General features: G+C 37.1%; 1 protein-coding gene across 2 annotated transcripts in view; it reads left to right on the top strand.

The window, feature by feature from the left end:
- Positions 1-24181, top strand: part of LOC127866713 (protocadherin Fat 4-like) — a 106936-nt gene that overhangs the window by 62942 nt on the left and 19813 nt on the right. For both annotated transcript variants that reach the window (XM_052407458.1, XM_052407459.1), the window contains exons 25-28: positions 5210-5227; positions 6196-6351; positions 6715-6858; positions 9475-9664. In XM_052407458.1, coding sequence (XP_052263418.1) covers positions 5210-5227; positions 6196-6351; positions 6715-6858; positions 9475-9664 — 508 coding nt within the window. The remainder of the gene's footprint in view (positions 1-5209; positions 5228-6195; positions 6352-6714; positions 6859-9474; positions 9665-24181) is intronic.

The following is a 24181-nucleotide window of genomic DNA, read 5'->3' as shown; positions in this document are numbered from 1 at the left end:
AACGGTAGTGTCTTCTTTACGACATAGACATATTACTCTGTCCGAGAAGTCATAATTAATACCGTTTTAACGAAGATTACTTGATATCATTAGCTGATAACCCTGTTTATGGGTTCTACTGTGTTGGGAAAATATATACGAACCTTCCCACCGCAGCTGCAAAATCAGCATACGATAACAGGTCAGTATTTATGACATTAAAACAAATTTTTTAAATAAAATTCATTTTAATTATTAAATACTTACCTGTTATCGGTAAGTGCCACCTCCCACCCCGCTTTTCGATTAATATTTTTGTATATATATTGAAAGAATATTGAGGGTTGGTTACCGATTTTTGGCTAGGTTGCATTGCACTATGTTTAACCTGGCCTGTGTAACGGTATTGAGGTGGCGGATTCCCAGTTAAAATTCCGGATGAGTTATTTCCCCTTGGAAAGTATAAGCATACAATAACAGGTAAGTATTTAATAATTAAAATGAATTTTATTTAAAAATTTGTTTTAAAGCTGCTCTCTTATTCAAGTAGTTTTTATCCAATCTTCACCAAAATTGGTCAGAAGTTGTATCTTGATAATGTCTAGGGCAAGTTTGAATATGGGTCATGCCGGTCAAAAACAAGGTCACGGGTCACTTAGTGCGTTTTAAACATCACAATGTTGTCCGCTCTCAATTTAAGTAGTGTTCATCCAATCTTCACCAAACTTGGTCAGAAGTTGTATCTAGATGATGTCTAGGCCAAGTTTGAATATGGGTCATGCCGGGTCAAAAACTAGGTCACAGGGTATATTAGTGCGTTTTAAACCTCACCATGTTGTCCGCTTTCTAATTCAAGTAGTTTTCATCCAATCCTCACCAAACTTGGTCACAAGTTTTATCTAAATGATCTCTTGGACAAGTTTGAACATGAGCCATTACGGGCCTAAAACTAGGTCACAGGGTCAATTAGTGCGTTTTTTAGCTCATCTATTTTTTGAAAAAAAATTATGAGCTATTGTCATCACCTTGGCGTCGGCGTCGGCGTCCGGTTAAGTTTTGTGTTTAGGTCCACTTTTCTCAGAAAGCATCAATGCTATTGCATTCAAACTTGGTACACTTACTTACTATCATGAGGGGACTGGGCAGGCAAAGTTAGATAACTCTGGCGTGCATTTTGACTGAATTATGTGCCCTTTTTATACTTAGAAAATTGAAAAAAATTGTTAAGTTTTGCGTTTAGGTCTACTGTTTTCAGAAAGTATCAATGCTATTGCATTCAAACTTGGTACACTTACTTACTATCATGAGGGGACTGGGCAGGCAAAGTTAGATAACTCTGGCGTGCATTTTGACAGAATTATGTGCCCTTTTTATACTTAGAAAATTGAAAATTTTGGTTAAGTTTTGTGTTTAGGTCCATTTTATTCCTTAAGTATCAAAGCTATTGCTTTCATACTTGCAACACTTACTAACTATCATAAGGGGACTGTGCAGGCAAAGTAATGCAACTCTGACTGGCATTTTGACAGAATTATGTGCCCTTTTTATACTTAGAAAATTGAAAATTTTGTTAAGTTTTGTGTTTAGGTCCACTTTATTCCTACAGTATCAAAGCTATTGCTTTCATAATTGCAACACTTATTAACTATCATAAGGGGACTGTGCCGGCAAAGTTATGTAACTCTGACTGGCATTTGGACGAAATTATGGGCCCTTTATACTTAGAAAATTGAAAGTTTGGTTAAGTTTTGTGTTTTGGTCCACTTTACCCCTAAAGTATCATAGATATTGCTTTCATACTTGGAACACTCGCAAACTATCATAAGGGTACAGTAAAAGGACAAGTTGCACAACTCTGGATGTCATTTTTATGGAATTATGGCCCTTTTTTGACTTTGAATATATGGTTAAATTTTGTGTTTCGATCCACTTTACTTCTTAAGTATCAAGGCTATTGCTTTTAAACTTCAAATACTTTCATGCTATCATGAGGTTACTGTACCTGGCAAGTTGAATTTTACCTTGACCTTTGAATGACCTTGACTCTCAAGGTCAAATTATTAAATTTTGCTAAAATTGCCATAACTTCTTTATTTATGATTAGATTTGATTGATACTTTGACAAAACTACTCTTACCTGACATACCACAATAGACCCCACCCAAACCATCCCCCGTGCCCCCCTCCCCGAATCCCCCCCCCTACTTTTAATTTTTTTATTTTTTTATTTTTTTTAAGATCATCTCACAAATGACCACCACACCCTCACACTATACCCCCCGACCCCACCCCCCCAAATATTTTTTTAAACGGTTAAAAAACACAACTATTTATTTATATTATTTTATGTTTGAAATACCGTCCAACCATAGCACCCAAGAATCCCCCCCACCCCCCCCTCCCCCCACCCGAATCCCCCCCCCCTATTTTTTTTTTTTTTTTTTTTTTAAGATCATCTCACGAATAACCACCAAACCCTCACACTATACCCCCCCCCCCCCCACCTCACCCCCCCCCCCCAATTTATTTTTTTTGAAACGGTTAAAAAAACACAAATATTTATTTTTATTATTAGTTTGAAATACCGTCCAACCATCGCACCAAAGAATCCCCCCCCACCACCTCCCCCCCCCCAATTTTTTGTGTGTGCATTTTTTTTGCATTTTTGGAAGATAATGTAATAAATGTCCACACCCCCACACTATACACCACTCTTCACTCCACCCCTCCCTCCTTTGTGATTGAAAATGAGAGGCCCTTCACCTTTAAAAAGAAAATAAATGAGCGGTCTGCACCCGCAAGGCGGTGCTCTTGTTTTTAATTAAAGATCATCTAATAAATGACCCTCACACTATACCCCCCCACTCCCCAAATTTTTTTTTATGCCCCCAGTAGGGTGGCATATAGCAGTTGAACTGTCCGTCAGTATGTCAGACAGTCTGTCCGTCCGTCCGAAAAAGACTTTAACATTGGCCATCAATTTTTCACTTTTGAAGATAGCAACTTGATATTTGGCATGCATGTGTATCTCATGGAGCTGCACATTTTGAGTGGTGAAAGGTCAAGGTCATCCTTCAAGGTCAAATGTCAAATTTATGGTGTCTGTCCGTCCAAAACTTTAACATTGGCCATAACTTTTTCAATATTGAAGATAGCAACTTGATATTTGGCATGCATGTGTATCTCATAGAGCTGAACATTTTGAGTGGTGAAGGTCAAGGTCATCCTTCAAGGTCAAATGTCAAATATATGGCGTTTGTCCGTCCGAAAACTTTTACATTGGCCATCATTTTTTTAATATTGAAGATAGCAACTTGATATTTGGCATGCATGTGTATCTCATGAAGCTGCACATTTTGAGTGCTGGAAGTTCAAGGTCAAGGTCATCCTTCAAGGTAAAAAAAAAAATTAAAAATTCTAAGCGGCGTTCTCATGAAGCTGCACATTTTGAGTGGTGGAAGTTCAAGGTCAAGGTCATCCTTCAAGGTCAAAGGTCCAAAAAATAATAAAAATTCAAAGCGGCGTATTCATGAAGCTGCACATTTTGAGTGGTGGAAGTTCAAGGTCATTCTTCAAAGTCACGGTCATCCTCAAGGTCAAGGGTAAAAAAAATAATTTCAAAGCGGCGTTATCATGAATCTGCACATTTTGAGTGGTGGAAGTTCAAGGTCTAGGCCATCCTTCAATGTCAAAGGTCAAAACAAAATTTAAAAAAATTCAAAGCAGCGTTATCATGAAGCTGCACGTTTTGAGTGGTGGAAGTTCAAGGTCAAGGTCATCCTTCAAGGTCAAAAAAAATAAAAATAAAACATTTTGAGTGGTGGAAGTTCAAGGTCAAGGTCATCCTTCAAGGTCAATTTTTTTTTTTAATTTCAAAGCGGCGTTTTCATGAAGCTGCATATTTTGAGTGGTTCAAGTTCAAGGTCAAGGTCATCCTTCTAGGTCAAGGTTATATTTCAAAGTCAAAGGTCAAAAAAATATTTCAAAGTGGCGTTCTCATAAAGCTGCACATTTTGACTGGTGGAAGTTCAAGGTCAAGGTCATCCTTCAAGGTCAAAAGTTAAAAATTTTATTTTTTTTTTTTTAAAGCGGCCCGATAGGGGGCATTGTGTTTCTGACAAACACATCTCTTGTTACCGTCCAAGAATCCCCCTCCCCTATTTTTAACCAGGTTTTCCGAAGGAAAAAACTGGTTATTAGATTGGCGAATGTGGGCGGGCTGGCTGGCTGGCTGGCGGGCGGGCGGAACAAGCTTGTCCGGGCCATAACTATGTCGTTCATTGTCAGAATTTTAAATCATTTAGCACATTTGTTCACCATAATTGGACGGTGTGTCGCGCGAAATAATTACGTCGATATCTCCAAGGTCAAGGTCACACTTTGAGTTCAAAGGTCAAAAATGGCCATAAATGAGCTTGTCCTGGCCATAACTATGTCATTCATTGTGAGATTTTAAAATCATTTGGCACATTTGTTCACCATCATGGGACGGTGTGTCGCACGAAAGAATCACGTCAATATCTCTAATGTCAAGTTCTCGACGACTAACAATAGATTTTTTTTTAAAACAAACTTACAAAGGGGGTTAATTTTGTTTGTTCATTTCAAAAGTTCAGTTTGAGTTTTCTCCCTTTATCAGATTTTTTTTTCACAATGAAAACCTGGTTTTGTGACAATTTTGTCCCTTGTTTTTTTTTTTTGCATTTTTTTTGCATTTTTGGAAGATAATGTAATAAATGACCACACCCCCACATTATACACCCCTCTCCACTCCACCCCTCCCTCCTTTGTGATTGAAATTGAGATAGGTCCCTACACCTTAAAAAAGAAAAATAGATGAGCGGTCCGCACCCGCAAGGCGGTGCTCTTGTTTACATTCAGCATGGTGACCGCTCTCTAATTCAAGTAGTTTACATCCGATCTTCACCAAACTTGGTCAGAAGTTTTATGGAGATGATCTTAAGGCCAAGTTAGAACATGGGCCTTTCTGTGTCAAAAACTAGGTCAAGGGGTCACTAAGTGCGTTTTAAAAATTGAGCATGGTGTTCGCTGTTTTTTGCGAAGACAACATGCAAAATATTATGTGTCAATGCAGCATGTGGGGGTATTCGTCACGTCTGTGACAAAGCACTAGTTGCTTTTAGTCTTAACTGTATGAATGTGTTCATTCATGTTGTTGTTTATACAAAACATTGTGGTAAATATTCATGGAAGATTTTCTTTTTTTCAGCAAACTCAAAATCCAGTTGTGAGTACCTTAAACACATTGAAGAGTATGTTTTTTTATGTCCCCCACCACTATAGTGGGGGACATATTGTTTTTGCCCTGTCTGTTGGTTTGTTGGTTGGTTTGTTTGGTCAAACTTTAACATTTTGCAATAACTTTTGCAATATTGAAGATAGCAACTTGATATTTGGCATGTATGTTTATCTCATGGAGCTGCACATTTTGAGTGGTGAAAGGACAAGGTCAAGGTCAAAGGTCAAATATATAGCTTCAAAGCCGCGCAAAAGGGGACATAGTGTTTCTTACAAACACATATCTTGTTTCGTATTGAATTCTAATTTAAATAATAAATTTAATCAAGGTATAGTATGAATTCCTGTTTAATAGATATTAGTTACATGGGTTATACACTGCTGTATGTGTTGTTAACCAAGTTAAAAAAAATAAGCCTGTGCTCTAAAACCTGGTACACATATTACAATTATTACTAGTAATTAAATTCTTAAAATCTGATAAAATTAGGTCTTCTTAACAGATAAATATTTTCAAGTAGTAAGAATGTCAATTATGTTTCACATTTAATCTCTTTGTCAAAAGAGTTTGTGGCACTTTACCAAAACTGGTAATATTTATCATAAATGTTAATTGTGGTTGCTATGGTTATATAAATAATTGAAAAACTAACATCTAGATCCTGTGACAACTCAAAATGTACTTAAGCAATGGCAATGACACTTGGTATATAGATAGAGTGCTAAAAGTTAAAGAAATAATTGACAATTAAAATCTGGATCCTTACCATAGCTAATAAATACTTTTGATGAAACTTATTGCCATCCTGTTCATAATACCATGTTAACCCAGAAGGGAAGGGGCCAGCTGTTTTGTCTGCAACAAAGCACTTGTTAAGTATCTATAATAGTGATCAGCTTGAATACACATTCATTAGCTCATTTTAAAGTCTATTTTACACTTAATATTTTTTTCAGAATGTATACTCTGCAGTGATAGACGAGAACTCACCAAATGGGACATTAGTTGTTGAAACCTTCGCTAAAGACAGTGATCGCCCAGACGCGAATGGTTTCAATGTTGTACGATACTTCATGTTCAACGATGATAGGTTTGACGTGGATAGTTTGACCGTAAGTTCATATATTAGAGTACTGTTTCTAAAGCAATGTATGAGTTTAAGCAATGTATGAGTTTAAACCTATTTATTTTGAACTTGATTGCATCCAAGCCTAAGGTTTATAAAAACACCCTGGTTCCTTGAGTCCATTTCCTGGGTTAAACCAGTACTTGGTGTCTTCTGAGGTCTTAGACCCATGACCGTCTGATTGCCAGGTTGACACCATTTTCATCAAAGAAACAGGAATAAACTAATTTACTGATGAATTTACATATAATCTGAACAAATTGATTTGTATAATACTTTACATAAATAATATGTACTTTGAAAGTAATCTGAATTTTTATTAAAACATAAGAATGTGTCCTGGTTACAGGGTCAAATATTTGTTCGACTTATCAACAATGCTGTCCTGGATAGGGAACAGAATCCCCGCATTCTTACTCAGGTGATCGCGGTTGACAACCCTGACAACAACCCTAACAACGCCCCAGGCAACCAGCGTCAGCGGGTCGCAACGGTACGTGTACCAGCATGGTAGTTGTTTTTTCAGCAAAAAAAATTTGTCAGGGATTACCCTTTGATAAAAAATAAAACATTTTCAAAAGATTTGTATGTTCTAATGATTGTTATATTCTGTGTCAGATCACAGGAACTAATGTTTGATTTTTTAGCTCATCTATTTTTTGGAAAAAAAAAGAGCTATTGTCATCACCTTGGCATAGGTGTCGGCGTCGGCGTCGGCGTCCGGTTAAGTTTTGCGTTTAGGTACACTTTTCTCATAAAGTATCAATGCTATTGCATTCAAACTTGGTACACTTACTAACTATCATGAGGGGACTGGGCAGGCGAGGTTATATAATTCTGGCTTGCATTTTGACAGAATTATATGCCCTTTTTTATACTTAGAAAATTGAAAATTTGGTTAAGTTTTGTGTTTAGGTCCACTTTTTTCCTAAAGTATCAAAGCCATTGCTTTCATACTTACAACACTTACTAACTATCATAAGGGGACTGTGCAGGCAAAGTGATGTAACTCTGACTGGCATTTTGACGGAATTATGGGCCCTTTATATTTGAAAATTTGGTTAAGTTTTTGTGTTTTGGTCCACTTTACCCCTAAAGTATCATAGATATTGCTTTCATACTTGGAACATTGCAAACTATCATTAGGGGACAGTAAAGGACAAGTTGCATAACTCTGGTTGTCATTTTAACGGAATTATGGCCTTTTGACTTAGTAACTTTGAATATAAATTATGGTTACATTTTGTGTTTAGATCCACTTTACTTCTAAAGTATCAAGTATTGCTTTTAAACTTTAAATACTTTCATGCTATCATGAGGGTACTGTACCTGGCAAGTTGAATTTTACCTTGACCTTTGAATGACCTTGACTCTCAAGGTCAAATTATTAAATTATGCTAAAATTGCCATAACTTCTTTATTTATGATTAGATTCAATTGAAACTTTGACAAAACAACTCTTACCTGACATACCACAATTGACTCCGTCCAAACCATCCCCTACGCCCCCCGAATCCCCCCTCATTCCCCCCTCATTATTTTTTTTTAAATTAAAGATCATCTAATAAATGATCACCACACCCTCACACCAAAAAAATAATTTTTATGCCGCCGGTAGGGTGGCATATAGCAGTTGAACTGTCCGTCAGTATGTCAGTCAGTCTGTCTGTCCGTCCGAAAAAAAATTAACATTGGCCATAACTTTTTCATTTTTTAAGATAGCAACTTGATATTTGACATGCATGTGTATCACTTGGAGCTGCACATTTTTTGAGGTGAAAGGTCAAGGTCATCCTTCAAGGTCAAATGTCAAGTTTATGGTGTCTGTCCGTCTGAAAACTTTAACATTGGCCATAACTATTTCAATATTGAAGATAGCAACTTGATATTAGGCATGCATGTGTATCTCATGGAGTTGAACATTTTGAGTGGTGAAAGGTGAAGGTGAAGGTTATCCATCAAGGTCAAATGTCAAATATATGGCGTCTGTCTGTCCGAAAACTTTAACATTGGCCATAACTTTTTTTATATTGAAGATAGCAACTTGATATTTGGAATGCATGTGTATTTCATGAAGCTGCACATTTTGAGTGGTGGAAGTTCAAGGTCAAGGTCATCCTTCAAGGTCAAATTAAAAAAATAATCAAAGCAACGTTCTTATGAAGCTGCACATTTGAGTGGTGGAAGTTCAAGGTCAAGGTCATCCTTGAAGGTCAAGGTCATCCTTGAAGGTCAAGGTCATCCTTCAAGGTCAATGGTCAAAACAATTGTATCTCAAAGTGGCCTTCTCATAAAGCTGCACATTTTGAGTGGTGGAAGTTCAAGGTCAAGGTCATCCTTCAAGGTCAAAGGTAAAAAAATAATAATAAAAAAAAAATTCAAAGCGGCGCAGTAGGGGACATTGTGTTTCTGACAAACACATCTCTTGTTTTTTTTTCAAACATTGTTAAAAAACACAATATTTATTTTTATTATTTTGTTTTTGAACTACCGTCCAACCATATCCCACCCAAGAATCCCCCCCCCCAAAAAAAACATAAAAAATTGCATTTTTTTTGCATTTTTTGAAGATAATGCAATAAATGACCACACCCCCCCACACACTATAAACCCCTCTCTACTCCACCCTTCCCACCTTTGTGATTGAAATTGAGATAGGTCCCTACACCTTTAAAAAGAAAAATAGATGAGTGGTCTGCACTCGCAAGGCGGTGCTCTTGTATTAAATTATGTATGCAGTATCCCTTTAGGGTAGACATATCCCTATTGTCATGTCAGTCTGCTTCAGTGAGTTTTCAAACATTTTAAATGATAATGTATGTCATCATAGGGTAGCATCAACTAGTTAAAATGATAATCTAGTTTCTAGTATCTAGTGTCATAAAACAAAGCCATTTTGATTTAGACTGTTATATGCTGAGTTCCTCATAATGTTGGTGTCAATACGAGTTAAATGTTTACAAATAAGCCATCGATCATTAATTCATTGTTCATTAAATTCAAATGAATTTTGTCATTTGCATGTTTAACAATTTAAGGTGCAAGTTACCTTGCATGATGTGAACGACAATCTTCAGGATTTTGTCATTTGCATGTTTAACAATTTAAGGTGCAAGTTATCTTGCGTGATGTGAACGACAATCCTCCGAGGTTCTCCAAGAGCGACTACTATGTAAAAATCTTTGAGACGATTGGTGTTCAGACGGACATTCTGCAGTTGTTTTCTACTGATGCAGATCTCCTTGACTTTGCCACGTCCTACTACACCAAGATACCAAATGCTGGAGATGACTATAGTGGTATGTAGCCCTTTGATAGGTTATATATGATCTTCACTTGAAGAGAACAGGGTTTAATACATGGGCATAGTATCATTCCAGAAAAGCCAGTGCATTCCACACAGGCTTTTCAGGGTTGACACTTTTTGTTTAGACTGGAATTTTATTTAGAAGAGACTTCCTTCAAATGAAAAGTTGTCTTAAAGTTAAAAGAGCTTTTCCTGACTACCTTATGGGGACACAGGCTAATTCGGAATGATGCTTTTTTGCACATGCATAAATCCGATAGTGATTTAGTACAAGATACAAATATATGAATATTGTTTAAGCATGAATCCATCAAATTATTTTACAGTTTAAAATTGTCTGTGTTTGCTTTTTTTAGTCATTTACATAAATTTAGATCACTCATTTACTTACTCTTTAACATGTTATTGTTTAATTGTATGTTATACATTGATTTGTATGTCCCTTGCATCAACCAATAAAGTGATTTGCCTGTCTGTTTGTGCATTCATTTGTCAGTATGTCCGTCTATCCGTACCAGATTAACCCATAAGGACGGGTTACATTAAACATCTAAAATAGCTTCCTAAAAAGCTCGGATACTTGCAAAGATGTTGTCTGTGAACACAATCCTTACTGCCACATCCACTTGCCTGATCTTGTCCTTGACATTAAAATACTTGTTGCCTTTGAATAATTTAGAAGGTCAAAATTCTTGGTTAACTGAAAAATTGACCATCAATGCTTAATTTATTTTAAATGTTTGATACTTTCATACAACACTAAATGCATTTACCATACATGCCATACGTCCCGATCTCGGCGGGACAGTCCCGCTTTTGGGCCCTTTGTCCCGCCGTCCCGCCATGAGACGATTTGTCCCGACATTCGTAAAAAACGATGTAAGGTGTATAGGTTCCCAATAAAATTCGCTATTCAAGCTCTGTTTCGCTAACACTTAACACCGCTAATCCCTTTATTGCCCCCCAATTAACAATCCGATTCTACTTATCGTGTGTACCAGTGTTGTTTATGACACCTTATCAGCGATTTATCGGCTAATTATTGATTTCATCAGGCATTCACACCATGGTGGTCTTCAAGATAGTGGTCGCTTATTGCTATCGATAGTTTTATTATAATAAAATAAATGTTGAAAATGTGTTTATTTTGTATTTGTTTGAAACGGTTTAAAAAACAATTGTTTTGTAAAATTAACGCTACGTCATAAATGAGTCTTTTACATTCAATGTTTAGTTCCAATATAGCGGGATATTCCGAATGTGCAATATACCAAAATCGCAACAAACAGTCCAATAAGTGATACCCATCCTGTCTAGTGTAATTGTAATAAAAACAACGAGGTGCTATGCATGACAGTTTGACCCTACTCCAATTAAGCTAAAAACAACGAGGTGCTATGCATGACAGTTTGACCCTACTCCAATTAAGCCGCGACAATTGACAAGTAACAAACTGCGCATGGACACATGCTTAAAAAAACATCGCAACAAACAGTAAAAGAGTTACCCATCTTGTCTTGTGTTATTGTAATAAAAACAACGTGTTGTTATTAATGACAGTTTGACAATACCCCATTACAGCGCCTGACAATTCACAATTCAGTTTAATCTGTGTATATAGGAAGAAAACAAAATACGGAAATGTGTACGGCCGTGCATTCCGTGTGTAACTGATGTAACTGTTCGGTAGATAGTGTACTGTAACCCGTACTTTCAGTCAACTGGATAGCCTCCCCTGCGTTAAAGTTTGCCATTGAAATTAATATAATGAGTATTGTTGTCGTAATGTTCTAGATTTTGTACTCTTAAACAGATGAATATTATCTTCGTTGTTTGCTATTGTCTTATTTAATAAAACTGTTATTGTTATGTTTTAGATTTCATGCTTCATATCAGATGTTTTATGTCTTGAATAAAAGTATCAAGAGTTTTTGTTAGTACTATACTCAATACTGACTATAGTAAAGGTGGAATGATAGATCGTTTTAGGTGTCCTGCTTTTTGGTCAAATGTCCCGAAATTTTTTATGGAATGTCCCGCTTTGGACCTAAAAAATTATGGCATGTATGCATTTACATCTAATGACCTCATTTTGATCTTGACATTTACCAAATTAAAGTGGGCCAATGATTTAAAACTTACAGGGCTTAAATTGAATTATTGCATACATTTTAATCATAAATACGTTACCTGCTATCTAATAGGTAGTACCTTTCCAAGGGGGGTTAACTCTTCTGGAAATTTAATCAAGCTGAAAACCGGCCACCTCTATACTGAAATTATAGTCTATGTTAAACATAGTGCAATGCAACCCAGGCAAAAACCAGTAACCAGCCATCAATATTCTTTCTGGATCGACCAGGTGTATTCATGCCTTTTCATGGCTCTAAATTGAAAATTGTTTTTTTATTTAATTTTTGGTTGAATGGGATTTTAAATAGATAAATTGTGTTATTTATCTTTCTTCTATTCATTAGGATTATTTTATGTGGATTTAATGGACTTTTGTTTGATTTGTAAAGGTAAGCCATGCTTGTTACGAGATCGTGCAAAGCTTGTTTTTCTAATTTATTGACATATTGTTTATCATTTGCCATTGTGTTCAATACTGATTTCAACGTTCCATATGAACACTAATTGATGGTCATTTCATTTTTCATCTGTTTTGAATTAAATTTTTGTTTAATTGATGCTCAATGGGAGTGGTATTATACGTACACTTGACTTTCTCTTTTACAAAAATAACTGAGAGATTGTTAATTATATTCATTATAGGCAAATAATAATTTTATGTGCCGTATGATAATCTGGTCTATGATCAGTTTATTGTTGAATATGATTTGCTCTTGTTTTTCATATATTGACTACATGATGGTCACAGATACAAAAGTTGAGAAGATGCTGTTTACAACGGACATTGGCCAAGACGTTGACCGAAACGGACTTTATGCTGGCAGTCGGTTGACGTCAGACAATATGGCTCCGGCCATACGTCGGTCTTTGGCCAACCTAGCAAGACATTGACCGAAACGAGCTAATGCTGTCAGATGGTTGACGTCAGACCATATGGCTCCCGCCATACGTCGGTCTTTGCTGGAGGACGTTGATCACGGAGCTTTCGCTCTGCATCGATTGACGTCTGATCATATGGCACCCGCCATACTATGGTCTTTACCCGGTGACGTTACTGGTAATTATATAACGGGTCCGTTCACTGGTCACCGGTCATTGACAAGTCCATTCACCGGTCAATGGTCATTGACCGGTCTGGTCACCGGTCACACCAGTCACCGGTCATTGACCAGTCCAGTCCTTGGTCACACCTGTCACCAGTCATTGACCGGTCTGGTCACCATTCATTGACCAGTCCGGTAACACCGGACACCGGTCATTGACCGGTCCGGTCACCGATCAGAAGAAGTTGTTCATCATCATCCGACTATTCTTCTTCTTCTTTGTCGAAAGACTCATCATCGTCATCGAGCTGCCACCATTGATACAATAGGATAGACATCGGACATGCCTCTCCTTTATTTAGCACAACAGGATAAACATCGGACACGCCTTCCTTTATTGAGCAGTTCTCTGCGTCGATACGCTCGTAAGCGATCACATCAACGCTCAAGGAGACGCTACTTTAGGAGACCTTATTTCCAGCGTAGCTGAACAAGATCGTGGCATCGCAGGGATATGGGACATCGCCACTCCTTGTTCATGTACCTACTGGTCATATCGCCGGTTCCTATGGCATCCATACATTTTGCAGTCACCGAACCTTATTTGCCTACGAACACTAGTTTGATTAACTTTCAGGCTTCGAGATAAGTTGTTCATCTCGCCACTATGACTACATTGTTAGCACCACGGGTATTTTCTACGTTGACTAGTTGTGTAACCCCTGCTGCTATACTATCAAATCCTAATAATTATGAAATCAGAATTTTTTTGGACACTTTGTGCCTATCAATACTGATAATCTACCATTGTTGTCCGGTTAACATTATCTGTTAGTTGACTTGGTGGATGGTCACTCTTTTCTTCACCAGATATTTTCATTCTGATGCAGTCATATTATGACCGGTCTGGTCACCAGTCAGAACAAGTAGTCGTTCATCATCATCAGACTATTTTTCCCCCTTTTCTTCATCATGGAATGACTCATTGTTGCCTACTTTAATGATGTTTCATCGCCATTGGATTGGACATTTGGCTTGCTCTTCTTTTCTGAGCAGTTCTCAGCATTGATGTCAGACCATATGGAGTCCACCATATTTCGGTCTTTAACCGGTAAAGTCACTGGTCATATTATGACTTGTCCGTTCACCTGGCAACAGTCACCGGTCTGTAATTGGTCCGGTACGGTCACCAGTTACCAATCACCGGTATTACCCTGTGTTTTAATCGGTCATATTATATAGCCCCACGGGTATCTTCTACGTTACCTAGTTGTATACCCCTGGCTCTGACCCCATCGAATCCAATACTTGATAGATTCAACAATCTCTAGGACACTTTGTGCCTTTCAATACTGATGTTCTGCTGGCGACCGTTGGTTTCCAAATCATCTCCGCTGACTTGGTCTATGGTTGACTTTCCTCCCCAGCTAATCCATTCTTGTGCTGGATATGAACTACATATACTAAAAGATTATGAAATACCGGTACCTCTACATGTATTCCTACTTCTATCTCAGCCGGCTACATGCAGACCACTGGTCTTGCAGATGATTTGGCCGAACCGGGCTCGAAGTCTAACATTGAGGTCGAACATTACTATTTGACCTCTATTAATCAGATCTATAATTTATGTTCAAGACCCTAAGTATGAATTTTTAACCCGCCTTTACCTATTGGCTACAGACTTCGCAGTTACTGTCATGGAACAGTTGGGCCACATAAGTGACTCTAGCAGGATTAGCAAGACCATGTTTAGTGTTGACTTCTGCTTTTCTATTGCTTCTACGACAGTGCATGTTTTCAAGTTACTGGAATCAACAATAATCCTGCTCCATCGTCATTGAAATTCCCTTAGGACATGACTAAGCCTAAACCGCTTGATGGCGGTAAAAGCTACAAGTCCCAATCCCCTGTACCTAACCCGACTGACAATTTGGATTCTTCCAACCTGCTGGGTCAGATTTCTGACATTATCATACTTTCGTTTCCTATGCCAGTTGTGTCTACTACTATCTCAGTTATTTATTCCATGTTGGAGAGTTTGGCAACTCAGAGAGGGCTGATACAAAGGATTGCCTACCAGCTTGACTGCATGGCGGCCACAGTCTTGTAGATGGCTTGGGAGCTATCAAACTCAGATCTTAGATGCTAAGGATCTGGAGGGACCTCATCCTCTGTTTTCATCTTTAAGATTCCCTTGTTCGAGACAGTTATAAGAAAGAAGATATTTTTCCTCTTAAAGTTCTTCTTCTATTACACTTCTGGCTCTAACAGGCCTTCTTGCTATAACTGGTTGCATTCCTATCGAAATTTGTCTGGTTAGGATTCTTGAAATAAAGGGCTTAACCAAGCCAGATTTGAAGACTTCCAAGCCTTCTACCGGCAAGGGTGGATCTCCCTAAGGTTACTCCTAGGGTTTTCACCTACTCTGCCACCACACCTCTGATGCCGGAGGTACCATTTTCATTCATACTTCTGTACTTCACAAATCGATGACTTTACGACCTTTATTCTCCAGGATTTTAAAGTCGTCTTTTATTGGTTTAAGAAAGAGGCTACTGTAGATAGGTCATAATCTTAAAAGTGTTCAACACTTTCCTATTCTACCAACTTTCAAGTCTGAAGGGAGTGGGAAAGGCTTGCTGTGATTTCTTTCTCCACCCATCCTTGACTAATGCTTCCGGCCACGGGTCGGTATTAACCAGTCCGGTCACAAGTCTTTCTGCGTCATTTTCAGCTTTATTTTTAGCTCATCTATTTCATTTTTTTTTAATGAGCTATTGTCATCACCTTGGCGTCGGCGTCGTTGTCGGCGTCGGCGTCCGGTTAAGTTTTGCGTTTAGGTCCACTTTTCTCATAAAGTATCAATGCTATTGCATTCAAACTTGGTACACTTATTTGCTGTCATAAGGGGACTGGGCAGGCAAAGTTAGATAACTCTGGCTTGCATTTTGACAGAATAATGTTCCCTTAGTATACTTGACAATTGAAAATTTTGGTTAAGTTTTGTGTTTAGGTCCATTTTATTCCTTAAGTATAAAAGCTATTGCTTTAATACTTGCAACACTTACTAACTATCATAAGGGGACTGTGCAGGCAAAGTTATGTAACTCTGACTGGCATTTTGACAGAATTATGTGCCCTTTTTATGTTTAGTAAATTGAAAATTTGGTTAAGTTTTGTGTTTAGGTCCACTTTTTTCCTAAGGTATCAAAGCTATTGCTTTCATACTTGCAACACTTACTAACTATCATAAGGGGACTGTGCAAGCAAAGTTATGTAACTCTGACTGGCATTTTGACGGAATTATGGGCCCTTTATACTTGAAAATTTGGTTAAGTTTTGTGTTTTGGTCCACTTTACCCCTAAAGTATCATAGATATTGCTTTCATACTTGGAACACTCACAAACTATCATAAGGGGACAGTAAAGGACAAGTTGCATAACTCTGGTTGTCATTTTTATGGAATTATGGCCCTTTTTTTACTTAGTAACTTTGAATATATGGTTACATTTTGTGTTTAGATCCACTTTACTTCTAAAGTATCAAAGCTATTGCTTTTAAACTTCAAATACTTTCATGCTATCATGAGGGTACTGTTCCTGGCAAGTTGAATTTTACCTTGACCTTTGAATGACCTTGACTCTTAAGGTCAAATTATTAAATTTTGCTTAAATTGCCATAACTTCTTTATTTATGATTAGATTCGATTGACACTTTGACAAAACAACTCATACCTGACATACCACAATAGACTCCACCCAAACCATCCCCCACGCCCCCCGAATCCGCCCCCTTAATCCCCCCCCCAATTTTTTTAAATTAAAGATCCTCTAATAAATGACCACCACACCCTCACACTATACCCCCCCCACCCCAAATTGTTTTTTATGCCCCCGGTAGGGTGGCATATAGCAGTTGAACTGTCCGTCAGTATTTCAGTCCGTCCGTCCATCCGTCCCAAAAAAACTTTAACATTGGCCATAACTTTTTCAATATTGAAGATAGCAACTTGATATTTGGCATGCATATGTATCTCATGGAGCTGCACATTTTGAGTGGTGAAAGGTGAAGGTCAAGGTCATCCTTCAAGGTCAAATGTCTAATATATGGCGTCTGTCCGTCCGAAAACTTTTAACATTGGCCATAATTTTTTTAATATTGAAGATAGCAACTTGATATTTGGCATGCTTGTGTATCTCATGAAGCTGCACATTTTGAGTGGTGGAAGTTCAAGGTCAAAGTCATCCTTCAAGGTAAAAAAAAAAAAAAAAAAATCAAAGCAGCATTCTCATGAAGCTGCACATTTTGAGTGGTGGAAGTTCAAGGTCAAGGTCATCCGTCAAGGTCAATCTTCAAGATCAAAGGTCAAAATAAATATTAAAAATTCAAAGCGGCGTTCTCATGAAGCTGCACATTTTGAGTGGTGGAAGTTCAAGGTCAAGGTCATTCTTTAAGTTCAAGGTCATCCTTCAAGGTCAAAGGTAAAAAAAATAAAATCAAAGCGGTGTTATCATGAAGCTGCACATTTTGAGTGGTGGAAGTGCAAGGTCATCCTTCAAGGTCAAGGTCATCTTTCAAGGTCAAAGGTAAACAAAATATTAAAAAATTCAAAGCGGCGTTATCATGAAGCTGCACATTTTGAGTGGTGGAAGTTCAAGGTTAAGGTCATTCTTCAAGGTCAAGTCATCCTTCAAGGTAAAAAAAATTATCAAAATTCAAAGCGGCATTCTCATGAAGCTGCACATTTTGAGTGGTGGAAGGCTAAGATCATCCTTCAAGGTCAAGGTCATCCTTCAAGGTCAAAGGAAAAATAAAATAAAAAAATTCAAAGCGGTGTTCTCATGAAGCTGCACATTTTGAGTGGTGGAAGTTCAGGGTCAAGGTCATTCTTCAAGGTCAAGGTCATCCTTCAAGGTCAAAAAAAATATATTTCAATGCAGCTTTATCATGAAGCTGCACATTTTGAGTGGTGGAAGTTCAAGGGCAAGGTAATCCTTCAAGGTCAAGGTCATCTTTCAAGGTCATAGGTCAAAAAATAATATTTCAAAGCGGCATTCTCATAAAGCTGCACATTTTGAGTGGTGTAGTTTAAGGTCAAGGTCATCCTTCAAGGTCAAAGGTATTTTTTTTTTTTTTTTTCAAAGCGGCGCAATAGGGGGCATTGTGTTTCTGACAAACACATCTCTTGTTTTTTTTCAAACATGGTTAAAAAACACAAATATTTATTTTTATTATTTTATTTTTGAAATACCGTCCAACCATCCCACCCAAGAATCCCCCCCCCCAAATTTTTTATATTTTTTTTGCATTTGTTTTTTCCTTTTTTGAAGATAATGTTATAAATGACCACACCCCCACACTATCACACAGATTTCCATCATTTTGTCCTTACCTCCCACTATATAGTGGTGCCTAGACTAGACGATTATCTTGGCAGGAGTATAGTTTCTTCTACCACATCCTTCCTTACATCATATACAGATGTGAGCAGGGAAGGTTGGGGACGATTACCTGGAACCACTTATCCCGATATTCTCAAGTATGTGGTATCCTCATGAATATCACCTGCACAGCAACATCTTGAAAAGCAAGCATTCTTTTTAGCTGTTTTTCATTTGCAACACATATTCACGACTCCTGTGCGATGGTATCAACTAACAACACATCAGTTGTGGTTTATATCCAGACACAGAGGTGAACATATTATCACTCCTGTATCTGGAAACCAGGAACTTATTCCTTCTTTGCAAGAACATCAATTTTTCTCTATTTTCCTAAACATACCAGGTCGTCTCAACGCCCTGTTGGATGTTTTGCCTTGCAGTTCTTTCTGTTGCATTAGACACTTTATCAGGAAGTGGTCAACCAGAATTTTCTTACGTTTGGTTTTCCATTGGTTGATCTGTATGCAACCAGAGACAACCACTGAGTACCTCTGTACGTGAGTCCAGTTTATGATCCAGCGGGGTGTGGGATTGTTACACATTCGTCCGCTTGAGACCAACTGGATGATTACGCTTATATCTCATCCATTCTATTCTTGGAATACTGTGAAACCATTATTAATCGTCAGGCATTAATTTTCATAAATTTCGTCAGTCGAAGGATCAGCGAATTTAAGATCCTAACGAACAATCATGCTCTATGTTTGAACAAAAACAAACACTAAGTTGAACAATATTTTAAAACTTTACCGTAGACATGAGGCATTAAATTCCAACATAATCTATCAGTGTCCGACAAATTTCTTATTTTTCAGGTAGCCCACTGGGCTACCAATAAAAATATTTGGTAGCCCATAAAATTTTCCTACAAAATGATAAAAGGCAGGTTTTCATCTTTATTTTATTTCTTCATTTACATATACATAATATTTATGCATACATACATATACATAAAACAGCAAGTAGTCTGATGTACACAGTCAATATCGTAAATTAATGTTACAGTACAGGCACCTTGTACTTAAATGTAAATGTACCAAAGAAAATCATATACTACATGTAGATATTACATGTATGTGCACATGTATGTGTACTTAAATTCGGACAGCACGTTAAGTCGCAAACGTAAATAAAGCGTTTAGATGATCAATACGATTGACTCGTATGGTGTTAATCAATGCAATTGCCCTTTTTAACAACAAATACCGAGTTTCAAGAAATCAAGAGTATTAAATCATTTATTTACTTGTGTCCGACTTTAAGTACTGTCCGAATTTACGTATTGCATCCGTACGACACTTGTGTGCAGTCAGTATACAATACAATAATTGTTTCAATAATAAAGGAACTGATACAGCTTTACGGTAACGATACAGCGTGTTTACATGATATTTTATTAAGAGAAAATGTCAATGCCAAATAATTCGCGAGATACCCCGGTACTTTAGTTGAAATTCACAACGAAACTTTTAATGGAAATTAAATGATCTCAATGCTGTACACGCTACGAAATTTTTATTTACAAATAAATACACCCACGCCAATTTTCGCGCGCTTTTTATCAGGACAAAGAAATTCATTTCTTAAATGTAGAATTTTGTAATATTCATTTTCGGTTTCGTTACCGTTTTGAAGAATCCGCTATTGTTTTGATTTATTTAATGTTTGGCGTCCTTGGATATTTAATGACATCAAAAACGTTGTCGCTATTACTCATTGTTGCGGTTAACAAAGAATTCCAAACTGCGAAATGATGTTGCATCATGTGCGCCAACTATCAAACCGGCTCTCATTATTAGATGGTCGCTTTTGCGACCGTCTAATGTGCTTGATGTAAAATTCAGGTCGATACGGCCTGGGTATGATTAGCCCAATTCCCGCTTACACTACGCGCGAAGAAAAAGTTGTATAATTTATGCAAGAGGTTTGAGTTCTCCAATTATGTTTATTCACAAATGGAAACATTATATTAATATCGTGTTAAATGCAATAGTTTCGAATGGTGTTTTATAGAAAAGAATAAAAAAAACAATGATCGTATTGCACGTGTCGCGGAGGAGATTGTTTATGAATGATTAAAATAGTCCACTTTCTGCTGCGTCTGCGTGACGTAGTATTTTCGCTCATCTCATTCATAAATCTGAGGCTGGCGATAAACAAAGGGGAGTCCGGGTGAGAATTACGCACTAGTATAAGGTTACGCTTGTTTATATTCACAGGTCTCAATTAATAACACGTTGACCACGAGTTCAACAATTATTACCGGGATACGATAGACAACATAAAAATGATTCATTATCGCTAAAACTTTTAAAAAACATTTAAATATAACAAGAATATTCTCTAAAAAATGTAGTCTTGCTGTTTTGAAATAAGGTTTGAAATTTTGGTTTCTAAATAACTTAATTAAAACAAAAGTTTAATTATAGTGTTTTTTACTTTTAGTCGCATATTTACCGCATTATAATGTGTGTTATAATAGGCAAACCATACATTAGTAAAATTCAATCTGCCTTCGCACATAGAAGGAATGGGTCAATTAGGTGCTGCGTTTCCTTTGCTTACTTCAGTTAGAGGTCAATTCTTTACGTAAAAGCAATCACAAGGCCCCGGCTTCAGAGGAATTGCGGAGCGTTCTTACATAATTAAAGTCGTAGTCGCATGGTATTTGCGTTTAGCGTCCTATTTGGTCACGTGGTTCTTTTTCGCGGGTGTTTTGGCATTCATGATATGAGGCTATTAATAGATGCGCCTGTCGATAAACAAAGGAAAGTTTACGGGCGATAACAACGCAATAGGTTACGCTCTCACATACAACACAATGACGTAGTACAGGTCGTAAATTGAGAGATTTGGGAAAAAGTTGACGCTTATTTATATTCTCAATTTATAAAACGTTGAACATAAGTTCAACAATAACTTCAGCGATACGATAGACTAAAATAAATCATAATCGCTTAACCCGAATATAACAAATAATTTATAATAATAATACGAATGACCTGTTTCATAACCTCGTTGAAGCTACTACATCGGGTATTTCTGGAAAGCGTTCTTGGTTCTCAACACATAGCGGCGATCTTTTGTATTTACGGGTGCTAGCAACGCAATAGTAGAAGCTTAGTAGAAGGGTTAGCTTGTTTATATTCACAGTTCTCAATACATTGACAGTTGGATATGAGTTCATCAATTACTCAGGCATACTATAGGCAACCTCGAAAATGCTTTATAATCGCAAAAACCGAAAACAACTAAATATATTATATTAAATATATTTATAACAATACATGTCTTTTAAAAATGTAGTCGGCGTATACGCCGACTTTGAAATAAAGTTAGCAATTTACTTTTCTAAATAATTGAATACAATTAAACAAAAGTTAAACTATTGTGTTGTGTTTTTCACTTGTAAGCTGCATATTCACCGCATGAAATGTGTGTTAGCATTGTCAAACCACACATTAGTGTGAGTAAATAAAAATATACTACGGGAGAGCACTTCATATGTGTCCTCATATGCCTTGTTATGAGTATCTTTCTTCATTATCGAAATATATCGTATGTTTATATTTGATTTAAACGCAGTTTTCTTTCGTCACATTTAAATCACACGTCAATAGCGCCTTCATGCGAAAATGGGTCTTATGCGTTTCGGTAAGCGTTTGTTAAACCCAACATGTGCTCTTGCGCAGTCAGGCCATAGGCGACGCTGTTCGCTTTAAAATCACTCAATATGTTATGTTTCTCCTTACCAGAAGGAGGGATAGCTGAGTGGGCTATTTATATGAAGGGCGCATATGGAATAAGACCCATTTTCGCATGACGAGGGTCATTACAAATCTCATTGCGAATTGAAAATCCCACATTTAAAAACAATGCTTTTTGATACAAAATTGAATTCAAAATAGCAAACTTGTTAATAATGGCAGCCTATCGACGCATTAAGGAATGATTTCCAGACGTGCTGACCAAGTACGGCAAACATTGTGGTATGATAATTAAACGATTTTCTCTTATCGTGACACTATACTATTTCGCTAATGATTGTTTTCTCATCTTGGAGGCGAAATTGAAATTCTGCGAGATGGATTGTAACGCGTAATTGTAACAGGGCCACAATTTGTGTCGTTTGAGCATACAGAGAGTAGTCCGGAATTTCTTACACTGAACAGCTTATTAAATATTCGAAAATATTCATGCGTGTCTGTTGGCGTTATGTTAAAGTCACTAAGATGAAAACTGAAACAGCTTCGCCTAAAAGCGCATTAGTGCTCTATACCTATGTTTATGTTAGCGTTGTTGACACCGTGTGAACTGCTCGGGTAACAAGTAAAGCATAAACAGCAATGTTTATATACTTTTATTCCTCCATATACAAGATACGAAGATTATTGTATATTTTGAATTTGTATATGGTGTCAAAAATCAAAAGTTTTGTACACGGAACTTTCATTATGAATTTATATTCTTGGTGAGATAGTCATTTGATATTAGAAAAAATATTCCTTTAATATGATGGTGACTGCAAATTTTCTTTATATTAAGTTCTCATTACCATTTTCATCATACTTTGTTTGCTTTCAGAACTTCCAAAAAAGCATGCTGTTTTTATTTTGTCTTAGTTATTTCTATGAAATAATAAGGATGATAAAAAGTGCACACAAAACTCGACCCGTGCGCTATGACACACACTTTTTTAAGTTGAATGGCGTGTGTTCATTTCAAACTTGCGATTGATTTTGAAAAATGAATTGCGTGTTAAATTATGCAATAGCGAACATCTTCAGTGCCTTCAGCGCTTTGATATTATTAGCAGACGACAAATGTTGATTCTGATTGGATGATTAAAATACACTGTTACTGTTTAAGACATTACCGCAAGTGATCGGTGACTGATTAGATAATTGATTGCACTTTGTTATCGGATTATAAGCAATACACAGTGTACAAACACATGGTCAGCATGTTTATTCTACGTATGTTTGTCAATAAACCGGGCTACCGCTCTCAGGGTTTTTTTTTACTAAGAAAGTGACGCCGATATTCGGCGTCTTCCCCTACCAGAATTTTTCCCCTTAAAATACAATTTCCCCACCAAAAATATCATTTTTCACCAAATTATAATGTTTTCTCTCAAAGAAATGTTTATTTTTCCTTGGGGCATTCAACAATTATCCAATTTGCACCATGTACAACGAATTCGCGCTCTCTCTCTCCAGACGAACACACAACATCTGGGAATCCCAGTTATTCTAAATATAGCTCTTAAATAACGTCATGTAAACTGGGCAACTAATCGTAATAATCATGTGACTATTTTACTGGATACCGGTCTTGCGCGAGAAGGGTGTTTCGTCAATTAATTACCGGAAACCAGTCGAATTTTCATCCGGGCTATGTGCAAGCCGGGGTATAAACGTGAAAACAGAAAAAAATGTCTCACAATTAGCGTTCTTACACAAACAAAATAAAACATTCGAACTCGGAAGATACTGAACGCATCGAGGCATTTTTTGAGAAAGAATCATCGAAAACCGTTATAACCCAGCAGGATTCCGAGGTAATCAACATCGAACATTGTTAAAGTGAAAGTAGACAATCGGCAGCTGCCGCTCCTTTCCCTTCCAATACTGTAGCAAATCAAGATCGTCAACCCATTCATCATGAAATTGAAATCACAAAATTGACATCGTCCCCCGGCCCCAGTACAAAAATATAGTTGAAAACATTTCACATTATTAGATCTACACCTGCAACTTTATTAAGGACTTTGACTTTAATACCTGTTAAATGTGTTTAAGAACAAAAAGGACAGAGACAAGTCTCTTTTGATGAGCTATAGACATTGAAATGAACAGTTTTTATTTTTTCCCCTAATATCTCTC

This window comes from Dreissena polymorpha, chromosome 2 (assembly GCF_020536995.1).
Source record: "Dreissena polymorpha isolate Duluth1 chromosome 2, UMN_Dpol_1.0, whole genome shotgun sequence".
Taxonomy (NCBI): Eukaryota; Metazoa; Mollusca; class Bivalvia; order Myida; family Dreissenidae; genus Dreissena; species Dreissena polymorpha.
The sequence above is the reverse complement of the archived record's forward strand: the minus strand, read 5'-3'. Positions and strand labels throughout refer to the sequence as shown.